The sequence below is a fragment of the Salvia splendens genome, chromosome 7, assembly GCF_004379255.2.
Source record: "Salvia splendens isolate huo1 chromosome 7, SspV2, whole genome shotgun sequence".
Classification (NCBI taxonomy): domain Eukaryota; kingdom Viridiplantae; phylum Streptophyta; class Magnoliopsida; order Lamiales; family Lamiaceae; genus Salvia; species Salvia splendens.
The window spans coordinates 32,965,711-32,982,042 of record NC_056038.1 but is presented as its reverse complement, the minus strand read 5'-3'; the positions used below and the strand labels follow the sequence as shown (position 1 = coordinate 32,982,042).

Below are 16,332 nucleotides of genomic sequence, written 5' to 3'. Positions count from 1 at the left end.
AGAGCTTTTTAAAAATAAGAATATGTGCAGCACTTTTGTGTCGAATAAACTGAAAAGGAAAATGGTGCCATAACATACATAACGCGAAGTATCAAACAATAGTACCCAATCAAACTTTTTGAACTAATTATTGATTAAACGTCTAAACATAAATCGTGAATCATCATTCGCAGAGCATGATATTAATTAGGAGAAAAATCCATGGACTAGTTCTACCTAAGTTGAATCTCACATGCTAGATATTACCAAGTTTCACAACATTTTTTTCATGTGGATTATGATAAAAAAATCCCGTTCCAGCTAAGATGTACACACAATGTGATATTATGAAAATTTTCTTGCATCCTATTTATAATAATTTTCGACTATATTACACAATACATTTTATATTGCAATGAGAAGCTCCATCTATTATGTAAAATTCATTGAGTACTTTTTTTTTATAGGATTAAACTTTATGTGGTGATGTCTTTGATTATAGTAGTTTTATGTTTTTTAATTGTCATTTTCTAATTTTATCTACCGTATTTTGTTTCAAGAGAATTTCAGTAGTAGTTTTATATTTCTTTTTTATCATTTACTGTATATTGTTTTCAAATGATTTCCATTTTTAGTAGTTTTATTTTTTATCAAATTTAGTAATTTTTTCAGTATTAACGTGAAATCTCATATTTTTAGGTAATAAATAGTGTATATTATGCCCAGATCTTTTTATAATATAATAGAAGTATGAGATTCTTTCCAAATAACTCGTGATATTATTGCATTTACCATATTTCCTAATTGCTGGCCATTAGTTGAAAGGTGATTTTTATACAGATCCACATGTCAAAATAATTGATACTAGGACATTAAGATTGACCCTTTGATTAGATATACCTAATCCATGAAATTTTTTTCTCATCAATTAGCCTATCTCAAATCCAAAAACAAATCCATTTTTTTTAATTAGCCCATGCCATTTTTTTTAATTAGCCCATGCCATTTTTTTTTAATTAGCCCATGCCATTTTTTTTTAAACCTAATTTACTCTCTTTTGCCAGTGCCGCTTCTTTCCCCCTTCTCAATTTTTCGTTCTCCTTCTCTGCATCTCGAAATTCTTTCACAAGTTCTTCAACCATCTCCAAACTCTCCATAATCAGGTAGGTCGTTGTTTCCATTTGAAAATACAAAGGATGCAATTTCCAGGAACTTCAAACCCAAAGATGGGTTTTGTGTTGCGATTCGAGCTCGAAGCCAGCGAGATCGCAACGATCCCGCAAGTCCACACAGCAAAAGCAAGCAACACCACCTCACGTAGCAGAGTAACCGAGCTAAGATAGATAGATCTGAGTAATCGAATGTAATTGCAAAAGAGGAATTACAAATAGCAACAACAAAGCAATAACGATAACAATGAGAAGAAACTCCTAATTGCTACGGATCACGGATCCGAGCCCAAATCAACAATCACATAACTAACATAACAAAATGAGAGTGTGGTCCCCCTTCTTATAGTTCACGCAATGCACACGCATCCACCTATATTCCTCTGTGCCGAACTCACGTACTCCCCTTCCCATGTCAGCTCGGTGCCGAACTCACGTACTCCCCTTCCCATGCCAGCTCGGTGCCGAACTCACGTACTCCCCTTCCCATGCCAGCTCGGTGCCGAACTCACGTACCCCCTTCCCATGTCAGCTCGGTGCCGAACTCACGTACTCCCCTTCCCATGCCAGCTCGGTGCCGAACTCACGTACTCCCCTTCCCATGCCAGCTCGGTGCCGAACTCACGTACTCCCCTTCCCATGCCAGCTCGGACGTCCACGTGGGCCTATTATTATCCGCATACGACCCTTATTCCTTCATTCCATAACGCGGCTATTCCGCGAATTGTTGCATGCACGTACGTGGATTATGCATGCAACAATACCCCCCTCTTAAGGTTCCTTGTCCTCAAGGAACCAGGGAAAACGTGCTTTGATTTCATCCGCATATTCCCACGAAGCATCCGCGGGTGAATACCCATCCCAATGTATGAGCCATTGAGTAACAGCTTGATTGTGCCTCTTCACCCATTTTTCGCTCAAGTATAGCTTGCGGCAGAGCATCCCTAATGTGAGATATAGCAGGTAGGTTGGGCACTGGACCCAGTAGGCTGAGAAGCCGGCCTAAGTAGAGAAACGTGGAACACATTATGGATGGTGGCTGATGAGGGAAGACTCAGCCTATAGGCCACCTTGCCGATCTTGTCCAGAATCTGTTATGGCCCAAAAAACCTTTGGTTCAAATTTGTGGTGCTTGCCTCGGATGGACTTTTGTCGATATCCTGCAGCTTCAGCCACACCAATCACCAATTTCATACTCGCGATCCACCCTATGCTTGTGGCTTGCCTTTGCATCCGGTCCGCAGAGCCTTCTGTATATTCATTTTGAGCACTGAAATCATTTCCTCTCTGTCCCGTAAGGCCAATATCTACTGCCTCCACCCGTGAATCCCCGGGCAAATACGGCACATGTAGAGGTGGAGCATACCCATACAGAGCTTCGAAGGGAGTCATTTTGATACTCGAATGGTACGAAGTATTATACCAATACTCGGCGAGAGACCCAACCATTGATGCCAAGAATGTGGCTTCTCCCCAACCGAACACCTTAAATAGCATTGCAAGCATCGGTTAACTACTTCGGACTGGGCCATCTGTCTCCGGATGATAGGCCGTGGAGTACAAGAGATCAACTCCCAACAAGGCAAGAAGTCGGCCCAAAAAGCACTCATGAACGTTGCACCCGGTCACTGACTATCTTTAGTGGCATCCCATGAAGCTTAAAGACTGAATTCATAAAGGTTTCAGCCACTTGTTTAGAGGGTTAAAGGAGTGAGTCATATGCCATGAAATGAGCATACTTGCTCAAGCCGGTCCACTACCACCAGTATGGGCATCCTTCCCCTGAGAAGTTGGCAAGCCTCCCACAAAATCCATAGTTAAGTCAGTAAAGAGTGAAGTTGGAGTAGGCAATGGCTGTAGTAGCCCAGCGGGGGGAGAATTTCCTGCCTTGAATCTTTGACAAACGACACAAAGCCTCACAAACTCCCTTACTTCCTTCATCATCTTGGGCCAATATAGTCAGGCCGATAGTCTATTATAAGTAGCAGAGCCCCAGACTGCCCCCCCTAGAGCAGACTCATGAAATACTGCCAATATCTGTGCCTTCAATTGGATGTCATTTCCCACCACTAACTTCCCATATCTCCTCAACTCCCCTTTCTGCCAACTAAATTTCGGATGAGATCAAGGTTTTGCCTGTTTTTCTGAGATAATCTGTTGTAGCTGCGGATCCTTCTCCCATGTAGATTGATTTTAGCTTGAGTTCCAGGGGAATGATGTAAGAGGTGAGAGCATGAACCATATTTCAGGAAACTCTTGAGAGGGCATCAGCTGCTGAGTTCTCTACCACTCTTCTGTACTTAATTTCATAGTCGAAGTGCATCACACTTAGCCATCCAAGCTTGTGTGTAGGTTGTGAGTTTCTGCTCCAAAAGGTACTTCCAACTTTGATGATCAGTCACAATCACAAACTTTCTGCATTGCAAATAGTGATACCATTTTTTTCACCGCCAAGAGAATAGCCAATAATTCCTTCTCGTACACTGATAGAGATTGATACCTAGGAGATAATACCTTGCTGATGAAGGCAATTGGATGCCCCTCTTGCATCAATACTGCTCCTATTCCCACCCCAGATGCATCAGTTTCCACCACAAAGTCCTTGGAGAAATCCGGTAAGGCCAAAACAGGGGTTGAACTCATCAAGAATTTCAACTTTTCAAAGGCTGCCTGGGCTGCTTCTGTCCATTCAAAGGTCGACCCTGTGATAACTTCCACCAGAGGCTTTGCTATAACACCATAGCCCTGCACAAATCGCCGGTAATACCCCGTTAGACCCAAGAAGCTCCGAACCTGTTTAACCGTTTTAGGCTGAGGCCAGTTTTTGACAGCCTCAATCTTAGCTTCATCTGTAGCCACCCCGTTTTCTGATATTATATGGCCTAAGTATTCCACCTCCTTTCCCCCAAAAAACACACTTGGACCTCTTAGCTAGAAGAGAATGCTCTCTCATTAATTCCAACACCACCCTAAGATGCCCAACATGTTCAGCTTGGCTTCTGCTATATACCAATATGTCATCGAAGAATACCAACACGAACTTCCGCAAGTACTTCCTGAATATGGTGTTCATCAAGTTCTGAAAAGTAGCTGGTGCGTTTGTCAAGCCGAAGGGCATGACAAGAAACTCATAGTGGCCCTCATGGGATTTGAAAGCAGTTTTGTGCACATCCTCCAGATTCATCCTAACCTGCCAATAGCCTGATCTGAGATCAATTTTTGTGAACCAACCAGCCGCTCCTAGCTCATCTAACAGCTCCTCAATCACCGGAATAGGGTATTTATCCTTCACAGTGGCTGCATTCAAAGCCCTGTAATCTACACACATTCTCCAGGTATTATCCTTTTTCTTCACCAATACTATAGGGCTAGCATAAGAGCTCTTGCTGTTCCTTATAAACCCCGGCTTCTAGCATTCCTTAATCATTTATTTCAATAGCATCTTTCTGATGAGCTGCATACTTATAGGGCCTCACATTGATAGGCTCAGTCCCTCCTTCAGAATGATCTTATGATCTAGCTCCCTTTGTGGTGGTAGGCCTCTTAGGTTCTTCAAAATCTCAGCAAACTCCTCAAGTAGCTGCTCCAACTCAGGCCACATTTCTTCTCTTGCTTATTCCATTACATTGCCAAGTAACTCCCTCCACCCGCTTGTCCACCACTGGCTCATTTTACTGGTTGACCAGAGACCTCCTCTTGAGTTATTAGTTGGATGCAATTGAGCTTGCTTCTCCTTAGAATTTCCACTTCTCTCCCTGCAGCTGATACAACTGACCATCTAACTTGAACACCATACTGAGTGTGTTAAAATTCAGCCAATGTTCCCCAATGTAGATAGCCAAGTCACTCCCATATCAAATCATAGGTTTCCAAGTTAATAACATGAACCTCAGTAGTGAATTTAGAACCCTGCATTCCCATTGGAACTCCTTGCATTTTTTTTTGTGCACTGCACGTAAGCTGCCCGTTGGCTACCTCAACTTGCTTGCGGTTGCTACTTGTGTCCACTTGCATTTGATCTTATCAGTATGTGGCTGCTCAAAAGTGTGTGTGCTTCCTGTATCCACCAAACTCTAAGGTATTTTTTCTGACAAACTCCCCTCATCCTCATAATTCTTTCCCCATTAATTCCCCACATAGCATGCAAAGATAGCTGTAAGTCCTGGGCTACTTCACCAATCTTCCTCCTCTTCCTGCTCCTCAGACTCTTCTTGCTTCAATTCCTCAAGCAATTGCATCACGTAGGATTTCCTTTTAGAGCAGCGGGTGATTCGGTGTGAATTTCTCCGGGCACCAAAAGCAGAGGTTCTTGCCTTTCTCTCCTCCATTTCCTTACTTAGAAGTCTAGGTGGTGGTCCGTTGGATTCCCTCTATATTCTCCTTACTGCTCCCATAGCCGCCTGCACTTCCACTTGGCTTGTAGTTGGTGGTAGTCACCGTCAATGATTTGTTATTCGCACTATAACTGCTCCCCTGCGAACCTCCCCCTTGGCTCACTTTAGGCTTGCCCTGCATCGCCTTGACAGTGAGATCCTGCAGCTTGGCTAAGGCATAAGCATCGTCTAAGCTCTGCGGCTTAAACATCCTCACGGGCATCTGTAACTCATCCACAAGCCCGGAAAGGAAGAAACTGAGCGCCTGCTCTCCCGACACCTTCGATCTCGGGTATAACTCATCAAATTCATCCATGTACTCCTGCAACGAATTGGTTTGCCTCAAATTTCTCAGATCAGCTAATGGATCTTCATAAGCGTGTGTTCCAAACCGCGCTGACATAGCTTTCACATATCCACCCCAATCTGCGTAGGCTCCTTCCCCTTGCAAACTCACAAACCCCCGGTGCCATTGCAATGCCTTCCCTTCTAGGTGCAGCGCTGCTGTTTTCACCTTTTCCCTATCCTCTGTCACCTTCGCGATTTCGAAGAAGAACTCCGATCTCATCACCCAACCTTCTAGTCCAGTTCCATCAAACTTAGGAAATTCGTACCGAGTAGATCGGCCGAGATCATTTCCGCCTTCGTTCGTACATCCACCATCGCCTACGACCTCCCGTTCCTTTCTCACTTCCGCCGTTTGATTCCGTACGTTTATCGCCACAATCGCTTTCATCATCTCCTCCATTCTCGCCTCCGCTCTCTCCTGTTTCTGACCCAATTCCGCAATCATTTCCATCACCCGCCTCTCCGACTCCATCACCTTCCTCTCCGCCTCCGTCGATCCCCTCGTGTTCACCGGCGTCATTTCACCGAGAATCGGTAGCTCTGGATACCACTTGTTGCGATTCGAGCTCGAAGCCAGCGAGATCGCAACGATCCCTGCAAGTCACACAGCAAAAGCAAGCAACACCACCTCACGTAGCAGAGTAACCGAGCTAAGATAGATAGATCTGAGTAATCGAATGTAAATTGCAAAAGAGGAATTACAAATAGCAACAACAAAGCAATAACGATAACAATGAGAATGAAACTCCTAATTGCTACGGATCACGGATCCTAGCCCAAATCAACAATCACAATAACTAACATAACAAAATGAGAGTGTGGTCCCCCTTCTTATAGTTCACGCAATGCACACCGCATCCACCTATATTCCTCTGTGCCGAACTCACGTACTCCCCTTCCCATGTCAGCTCGGTGCCGAACTCACGTACTCCCCTTCCCATGCCAGCTCGGTGCCGAACTCACGTACTCCCCTTCCCATGCCAGCTCGGTTGCCGAACTCACGTACTCCCCCTCCCATGTCAGCTCGGTGCCGAACTCACGTACTCCCCTTCCCATGCCAGCTCGGTGCCGAACTCACGTACTCCCCTTCCCATGCCAGCTCGGTGCCCGAACTCACTTACTCCCTTCCCATGCCAGCTCGGACGTCCACGTGGGCCTATTATTATCCGCATACGACCCTTATTCCTTCATTCCATAACGCGGCTATTCCGCGAATTGTTGCATGCACGTACGTGGATTATGCATGCAACAATTTGCGTCATCGTTGGAGATGCCCTTATACTACATACTATTTCTTCTTCTATAAATTGAAGATATTTACATAATACTCTGTTAATTAGGTCTTTCTTTTCTCAATATCTCTCTATATACAGACAGACGCATAATCAATTCTCTAAATTGATGGATGAAAGCGACTGCAATAAGAGGAGAAAGAGCGAGGTTAGATTCTAATTGTTGCGCAAAAATCTTGATGATTACTACCATTCTAAATTGTGTGTTTTTGACCTTGGTTTTATTTTATAATATAGTGTGGATCAGTTGACAGAATAAGTGAGTTACCTGATGAGATCATATACATCATACTGTCTTCTCTACCCTTGAGACAAGCCACGGCCACTAGCCTTCTTTCTCACCGATGGCACCATCTGTGGAAGCATACTTCTAATCTCGACTTTTATGACCCGACCAAGGTTTTTCCAATCGCATGCCATGGCGTGCGGAGAAGTGCCACCATGTCAAAATGGTTAATTCGGTTCTTGAATCACATCGAGCCCTTTTCATTAAACAGTTCAAAATTTCAATTTACGTAAACAAATCAGCACATAGCACAATCACCAAATGGCTCGAATTCGCGCAGTTGAGGACAAGTTGAGATATTGGATTTAAACTTCCACTGTATGAATATGAGTGGAAAGCGTGCGGTTGTGTTAGAAGATTTGGTGCGAGAGATGAGGCCTATGAATATCTCAAGGCTCTGTCTCTGGCAGCTATGAAAGTCAGTGGTCAAGACATCTCATATTTCCTCCAAAATTGTCCCTTGTTGAGGGTAACTCAACATCACAAGATCGTCTTTCACGTCTCATGTTCATCTCTCCGGCGATTTGGAGATTCTTCGGATACGTGGATGCACCTTTGGGAAATTCGTTATCGAAATTTCTGCTCCGCGTCTTTATGAAGTTGTTGCCAATGCTTATGAAGTTGTTTCCGATGCAAAACCAGGCGCCCTACGGTTCAAGAATGTTCCAAGACTTGCTATAGCAAGTCTTGTAATGGGAAATCTAAGATATAATGTGCCCAATTTGCTTCAACAGTATCTTGCTTTACTTCAAATCTCCAAAAACTCATATTGTCTCTCCCACTCTCAAAACCTAAGGTTAGACATTGCACCAAAAATCATTAAGTTTTGTGAAAATTTAGTCTGTACTTCCATTTTAAAAACAAGTATCCATGAATTTGAATTTGTTCTCAAATGAGAAATCATTGGATGATTTTAGAACTTAATTAGCCAATATCATTATGTTTTTGAAATGATTACTCTTTTTCTTATATACATATAATAATTAGCTAGGGAAATGTTATGCTGCATATTATATTTGTTTATTAATGCATTTTAGCATTATTTGGTTTGTTAATAGATTTGGTCATTTATAAGGTTGATGGTGTTGATGATGGTTCACTGGTTGTCTTAAATTGCAGAGTTCTTTCAAGGGAGGTGCTTCCTTATATGCCTAATCTAAAGGAGTTGTATGTTGTAGTTTCGCGTTCCATGCGCACCACTGTCTTGTGCCGGTAACATCTATAACATCGGCATGTCCTCGTCTTCAGATGTTTACGTTCGAGGTTGGTATATTATTAGTATAAATTCAAATTTTCGTCAAGTAATATTTTATGATTTCTTACATATATGGATGTATGCAGTTTTATTTGTATAAAATATCAAATCTTGGAGAATCCCCAGAAGTATATAAATTTAAGCAAACTGATGGCTATGGACCACCAGATGGATGCCCACACCAACGTCTCAGAATGTTAAAGTTTGAAGGATCATGTGCAATCGATATCAGGAAATTGATGACCTGTATTTCAGATTGTTGCGATGCATATCAAAAGAAAAATACTCGTACTCCACATATGAGTGAGGCTGAGGTACAAGCTCATATGGGCCATATGCAACAACTTCAATCCCAGTTACCCTCATCAAGTTGAATTCAAGTTTATATAATATTAATGCACTTCACTTGAGGTCAGCAGGCGCTGGGCCATGGCAAAGCTACCCACTTTATGTGCTCTCTCTTTCCCTCTCAACCTTCTACTTCAAGTCTGTAGTGTACATATAAGCCTTTGTATTTCTTCAGTTTCACTCATACTTGTCTCTCCTACTCCAATCTCCATCCACTGCTTTTACCTTCTAGTGTGTTGCTTGGTTATTTTGTCAGCTCTGAGAGAAACCCTTTTGCCCAAAAGGAGGAGGCCACTTCTTTGGTATGTCTGCTTCTTCAATTGCCCACATTGTTTTGTTCCTTCCAAGAATGTTTTTTTGATGTGTCTGCAAGCAAAATGTGCCTCTCTTTTAATTTAAATTTCATTTTTCAACTATTACTGATAGAAAAAATGTGTTTATTTTTTGTGATTCTTGATAGGATCCGAATCAGTTTAAGTAATATTGCATTTGCTTTTGCTTTCTGTGGACTGTTAGATTGAAACAAACAAGTCTTTCATACTAGATTGAATCTGATTTCCTTGGTCTTGTTCTGGATCTTTGAAATCCCAGTTTCATTTTGAGAACTTGATGTCCCTCTCTGATCCACTAAATATCAGCTTCTTTTCTTTCCCATGATTTGCTTTTCTGGGAGGTTTAATGCCCCTTTGATGATTAGCCTTTATTTGATAACGCTCCTTGGTTCTTAACTGAGACCGAACAAATTAATAGTATCAGTTTTATTCATATACGGAAGTACACACTGTAATTCCATCTATGAGATGGAACACAAGCTTTCTTCTTTATTGAAGTTTCTTGTTCATCCTTTCTGGTTGATGGTTTTTGAGATTCCCGAGAAATGAAGCAATCTGTCATATGATATCAAAATCTTGTTTTATGCTGAAGCATATAATTGGACTAGTGAGCAAGTGCACTGATGCCTTTTTGTGTACCCTGTGTAATTGATGTGATCTATGGTTTCTATAGGGTGTGTTGCAGTACCAGTTCGAGGCCTTGAGCATTGAGCATGGGTTCATGAGTTTGGTTTAATAATATAATCAGCAAAATGAAAGTGAAGGGTGGGAAATCAGGGAAAGTCAAGGCTTGAAGCTCTAATCCAAATCTTTGGTTTTCTTAGTTTTAGTTTCCTCCCATGTTTTGGGGAGTGGCAACATCATGACATGTTATCTGAATATTCAAGTTCAAGATATCTGAAATTATTGGGTCCCTTCTTCTTGGTGAAAGTTTTTACATGCAGTTGTTTTCGGTTGCCTGATTTTATACAATTATACAAGGCTTTTTACATAAGATAGGACGCGATTTCTGATATTGTTATCTTTTTCCATATTCATCCCTTGAACACATAGATGCTGCAAAGAGGATCTCTGCTCTCTCAGAGGGTGTATAGCAAACTATAGAGATTCAAGACATAACATGTACTTTGTTTGAATTGTATTTTGGTTTGGGATGGTTTTTTTTGTGAACTATCTACTTTTTTAATATAAATATGTATGTTTTTTTTTTTAAAATAAAATCGTTGCATTTTCTCCGTATTCGTGTCGGAATTTTAATTCCGTAAATTGTATATTTGTGAATTTGTGAATTTTTTTTATTGTGGGAAGTCCGCGCTGGAAGAGCGATGGGAAGGGCGGATTGTGGGATGAGAAGTCCTAGTGACGTGGCAGTGGGATGGGAAGTCCTAGTGACGTGGCAGAAAGTGTTTTTGGGAAGTCCTAGTGGAAGGGCGACGGGAATTCCGGAGCATTGCAGATGCTCTTAGTGATTGAGAATCATTGGCATACTGCATAGAGTTTTCTTAGCAATTTCCATGGATCTTCTTATTAATCAATCTCTTACTACAAGTTTCGACATGAATTTCCAAACAAATCTATGACTACTAGGAATTCAAGAATCAGTGTAAATTAATTCACAATTTCTATGAGAAAGATGCCTTACCAACTCTTCAATTCTTTAACTTCATGATAATAAAGCATAAGAAAATTTCATAACCATCACCTCATTTTGTTGATAAAATATGTTTACACATATTGTCATTCCAAGCAAACCTTACCACGTGAAATTATATGTTATGAGATCATCTACAGTTAATTGAGACACATCTTTTATTTTTATATCGTTTATACGTACAATATTGATTAATTACATGTAGTAATTTATGTCACATTCCAAATTTCCTAGTCATGCTTCTCATTTATTTAAAATAGGCGTCAGTTAGCACAAAAGCATTCAAACCCAAAGCATTTGTTTTTTATTGCTTTATGCTACTGTTTTTCGAATTTTTTTTAAAAATCTTTGAATCTTCTTTTCATTGTTCACATTAGCAAATAGTACTAGTACTAAATAAATACATCTATAATGACCTCTCCATCATATATAATTTCATCAATGGTTTTTACCAACCATGTACAAATAATACTAATAATGAAGAAAAGATGATAAAAAAAATTAAGAGACATGATCCAAAAGATAGAACTATACAATGCCGAAAACTAGACTCTGCTCGGCTCGATACCATGAAAAGATCCGAGCTGCTGCTGGTCTGACCTCTCAATGCCATCATCATCGCTCGTATAATCCAGATCTAAAGGCAGTGAGGAATCAAGATTAGCAAATGAGGGAGATGATTCCACCGATGCATCCAAGGAACGCGTTGTCAAGTCTCCTCTCCTCGCAGCCAAGTTTCTCCTGGCCTTGGCGCGCCATCTCTTGAGCCCTCCAACCACTTTCTCAGGGAACACAGAGTTTCCCATGGATGTTCCCATCTGTCAATAACAACCAGCTGAATGAATAATGTGGCGAGAAACCGGAAACTTTAGGAGATGGTCTATGCATAACTGAGTGACTAAAGCATACAAGGGAAGAGTGACATAGCCGCAGAGGATGGGAATCATGTTGGGGAAATTCGAGCAATGCAAACAAACTGGATATCTGAAAGACGTGATCTGATCACTTTCAGATCAAATCAATTTCGGTGGTTCTAACAAAATATTTGATCGGATATAATTCAGAGAATTTCGAAATAGATGTTATGTCGATGAGAGTCTTTTTCGAACCAGAAATGTAGTGATCAATTTATAGAGGGCGGATCAATGCGTCTGTTCATACGAACAGGTGCATCTGTTCATTTCGAACCATTGCGTCTCTTCAGCTCGAACCATTGCATCTGTTCATACGAACAGGTACATCCGTTCAACTGAAACTGCATGTGCGAATTGCAGTTTAGTCCTTCCAAAAATTCAGAAATATATTTCCGGATGAATTTTATGCATGAGAACATTAATGGAAATAAATCTTTCCATTCAGACTAGATTGAAACAAACAAATCTTTCATTTTGAAACAAACAAATCTTTCAGACTAGATTGAATCTGATTTCCTTAGTCTTATTCTGGATCTTTGAACTCCCAGTTTCATTTTGAGAACTTGATGTCCCTCTCTGGTCCACTAAATATCAGCTTCTTTTCATTCCCATGATTTGCTTTTACGGGAGGTTTAATGATCCCTGTGATGATTAGCCTTTACTTGAGAATACTCTTTGGTTCTTCAATGAGACCGAACAAGTTAATACTATCAGTTTTATTCACATATAGAAGTACACACTGTAATTCCATCTATGAGATGGAACACAAGCTTTCTTCTTTATTGAAGTTTCTCGTTCATCCTTTCCGGTTGATGGTTTTTGAGTTGACTAGAGGAAATATTGATAATTCCTCAGAAATGAAGCAATCTATGTCATATGATACCAAAATCTTGTTTTATGCTGAAGCATATAATTGGACTAGTGAGCAAGTGCACTGAAGCTTTTTCATGTACTGTGTGTAATTGATGTGATCTATGGTTTCTATAGGGTGTTGCAGTACCAGTTCGAGTACAAAATATCTAAGATTATTTGGTCCATTCTTCTTGGTGAAAGTTTTTACATGCAGTTGTTTTCGGTTGCCTAATTGAATACAATTATACAAGGCATTTTTACACAAGATAGGACGCGATTTCTGATATCGTTATCTTTTTCCATATTGTTGAGCAGAGTTATTCGTCCCTTGAACACATAGATGGCTGCAAAGAGGATCTCTGCTCTCTCAATGGGTGTATAGCAGTAGCCAATGGTTCTTGTCTCGACAATCAGGGCAGTGTTGGTGTCTCCAGAGAATATGTTGCTGCTAGAAAGATTCAGACTGCATACCGTGCACATGCTGTATGTTATCCCTGCTCCTAATTGGTATTGTTCTAGTACTTGGTTCGTAATTCTTTTTTTCTTACCGAGTAACTTGTGCTTGGTTCGTAATTTGTTTTCCTCTCCTGCTCGTCGATTGAGAGGAACCGTGAGGTTACAAAAGCTGGTGCAGTGTGTTTCTATTAAGAATCAAGCCTCGGCTACATTTAGTCACCTGCACTCATGGACCAAGACTCAGGCCCGGATTAGAGCTCGTCATGCCAATACGGTTACGGAAGACCAAGACTCCGTATGTATGTCTGTACATTATGGCTAAAAACGCTAAAAACTCAAAAAGAATGAAATGTTGCTGCGCTAAATGAAATATTAGCTCTTTGATTCATTGCATTTCCTTGTGGGGAAAAAAGTAACTAAGACACCCAGGACAGAGTGTTATTTCTAGGGAAGAGGAATGTAGAATAACGTACACAACACATGATGTTATACGTAAAAGAAATGTATGACAGGTGGAGTGGAATGGAGGTTCAGAAACAGTGTGTGGAGCTCTTGCAAAAATACATGACAGAGGAGGCAGCAGTGAAAAGAGAGCGAGCTCTGGCATATGCCTTTGTCAAATTCAAGTATCTAAGGGCTTCTTTTTCATTTCTTAAACCAAGAAATAAGAAGTTAAAAAACGCGTGCAGCGGAGGGCCAACATAATCCCAAGTATCAGACCAGAGGCAATAAAAGAACTCAGCAAAGAAAACTGGGGCTGGAGCAGGATGAAATATTCATAGAACACAAAAGGAATTTGAGACATATCATAGAACACAAAAGGAACGAAATGCTGCAGCACTAAATGAAATATTCACAATTTGAGACATAGACATAGCATTCATTCATTTTCCTCCTCAAACATACTTTGAGGCCAAAAAATAAAGCAATGATGAACTTTTTTTAGAGACTATAAGGCAGCACATCCAAAGATTTAACAAAATATAGTATGCAACAAGTTAGTAATGATGCAGCAAAGATTTACAGCTTCTCATTTAGCACTCCTTTTATTTCCTCAACTGAGGTGGACACCTTCTCCATGGAGGAGACAGCAGTCACAGAACCATGCTCTGATGCACCTCCCAAATCAGAATTTTGACTTGTCACAACAGTTTCAAGAGTCTGCTTCCCCTTCTCTTTAGCCAACAGAGACTTAACATGGAAGTCGGAAGAAAGATGAGCTTGAAATCCAGATAGGCTCAGATTTCCACTTCCATTGGGAGAGAAATACTCTCCACGGACACCACCATACTGCCAGCAGACCGAACAACGAACCCTCTCCTTCTCTTGAGCATTAACAAATACAACAGCCTCCTCTTTGTGAGTATTAGTGAGCATTTCTGCCCTTTCTGAAAGTTTATGGGGTCCAGGTGCATAAATGAAATGATATCAAATTCAAGAAAAGTCATATCTAAGATTAAGATAAAGAAATACAAATACATAAGAAAATCATACCTGGAGGATTAACATAAGATGGCAGAAACTGGAGAGCTGAATTGCTGGCTATGCCAGTATTGAACATGACCCCTGAGAGATGGTATAATATAAATAACTTCACCTGAATTCGAAAATAAACAAGAAGACATAATATACAAAACCACAAACCAAAAACTGGAGAGCTGAACTGCTGGCTATGTAAGCCTATACTGGAGAAGGTTGATACTATAGGGTGGGGGTATGAGTGTCCAGCATTGAGGGGTACATTATGAACAAATGAGGTAGAGAAGCTCGCAGCTGAAGGGTAGTATGGAGGAAATCCAAAATGATGAGACATTGAGAAATTTGACATTACAACTGTACAAAGACAGTTTTAAAAAATGATGAAATTAACTTAAATGATAGAACATAAAACCAGAAAATATGAACCATAGACAAATATTGGCAACTAGGACTACATACCAGTAGGACTAGGCAGGTATGGAATAGTGAGGGTTGGAAATCCAAAAGTATTTGTCTATGTAAAAATATAAAACAACATGAATTGATAAAACTGAATCTGATTTACAAGTTACAAAATACACTAGAATGACATTTGGAGACATAAATTATCATAAAATTTTGGTCAAATATAGCAATGTGATCCCGAAACAATACCAGAGAATGCGGAATTCACGAAACCTACTGAAGCACTAAATGCATCGTTTCCTTCGAATCCAGAAGGATAAAACGTGTGATTATCGAACATACCTATGTAAAACACACAAGCACAACTTATGAGAAGATGAATTCAATCAAGTAAAACATTGAGATAATAACAACAACCAATGCCTTCTGTTCGAAATCATCAACGAAATCAGCGAACGGATCTGATTTAGTGAATGAAAACAAATGAGGAGATGAACTTAGACAATAAAAACATGAAAAAAACAGAAATGACAGAATCAGTCCGATCAATGAACATCGAATCGCTGGATTCAGAAACAAATCATTAATCAAATGAACAATAATGAAACCTGGCATCCAAATAGGTTGATTTGGCTGGGAGTTTGGCTGGAAGTTCGGGTCGTCCATTGCGAGAGTGAGAAAAACGAAAGTGAGACAGAGAGAACCATAAATCAAGGGAAAATCGGGTTTATGGGGGCACTTTACACTAAAGATTACGTAAATGTACCCATTTTGTTATCTATTCCAAAAATGGGAAAAACGCCAACCACATTGGCGTTTCTATTAGTAAAAACACCAACCTCATTGGCGTTTATCTTCGCGTCGTATTGGAGGTGTATTTTCGCCAAATACAGCGGCGGGAAAAAACGCCAATGAAGTTGGCGTGTTTTAAGGTAAAACGCCAATGTAGTTGGCGTGTTTAATTAATAAAAACGCCACTGAGGTTGGCGTGTTATGCTTAAAAACGCCAATTTGAGCGGCGTGTTTCTGTTGAACCATATCCTTATCAGATCTCCCCCAACATCGCGACCCTAAACACTTTCCCTCCCCAAAACGCGAAAACCCTTCCCAAACGCATAAAAACCTTTCGCTCGGGTCGACCCGGTGGTGGATTTAAGCGTGGATATTTTGAATTTGGCTAATTCTTTCAACCA

At 40.6% G+C, this 16,332-nt stretch overlaps 1 protein-coding gene across 5 annotated transcripts in view; it reads right to left on the bottom strand.

The window, feature by feature from the left end:
• Window positions 1-15,864, bottom strand: part of LOC121741119 — a 24,338-nt gene extending 8,474 nt beyond the window's left edge. For 2 of the 5 annotated variants that reach the window (XM_042133817.1, XM_042133819.1), the window contains exons 1-3: window positions 15,748-15,864; window positions 15,389-15,481; window positions 14,930-15,088 (exon numbers count right to left, since the gene is read on the bottom strand). In XM_042133817.1, the coding sequence (XP_041989751.1) occupies window positions 14,930-15,088; window positions 15,389-15,481; window positions 15,748-15,805 (310 nt within the window). In that variant the 5' untranslated portion in view covers window positions 15,806-15,864. Of the gene's footprint in view, window positions 1-14,064; window positions 14,644-14,749; window positions 14,822-14,899; window positions 15,089-15,388; window positions 15,482-15,747 lie in introns of those variants that run through there. The other 3 variants (XM_042133818.1, XM_042133821.1, XM_042133820.1) reach the window with 3 other exon arrangements.
• Window positions 15,865-16,332: the final 468 nt, after the last annotated feature.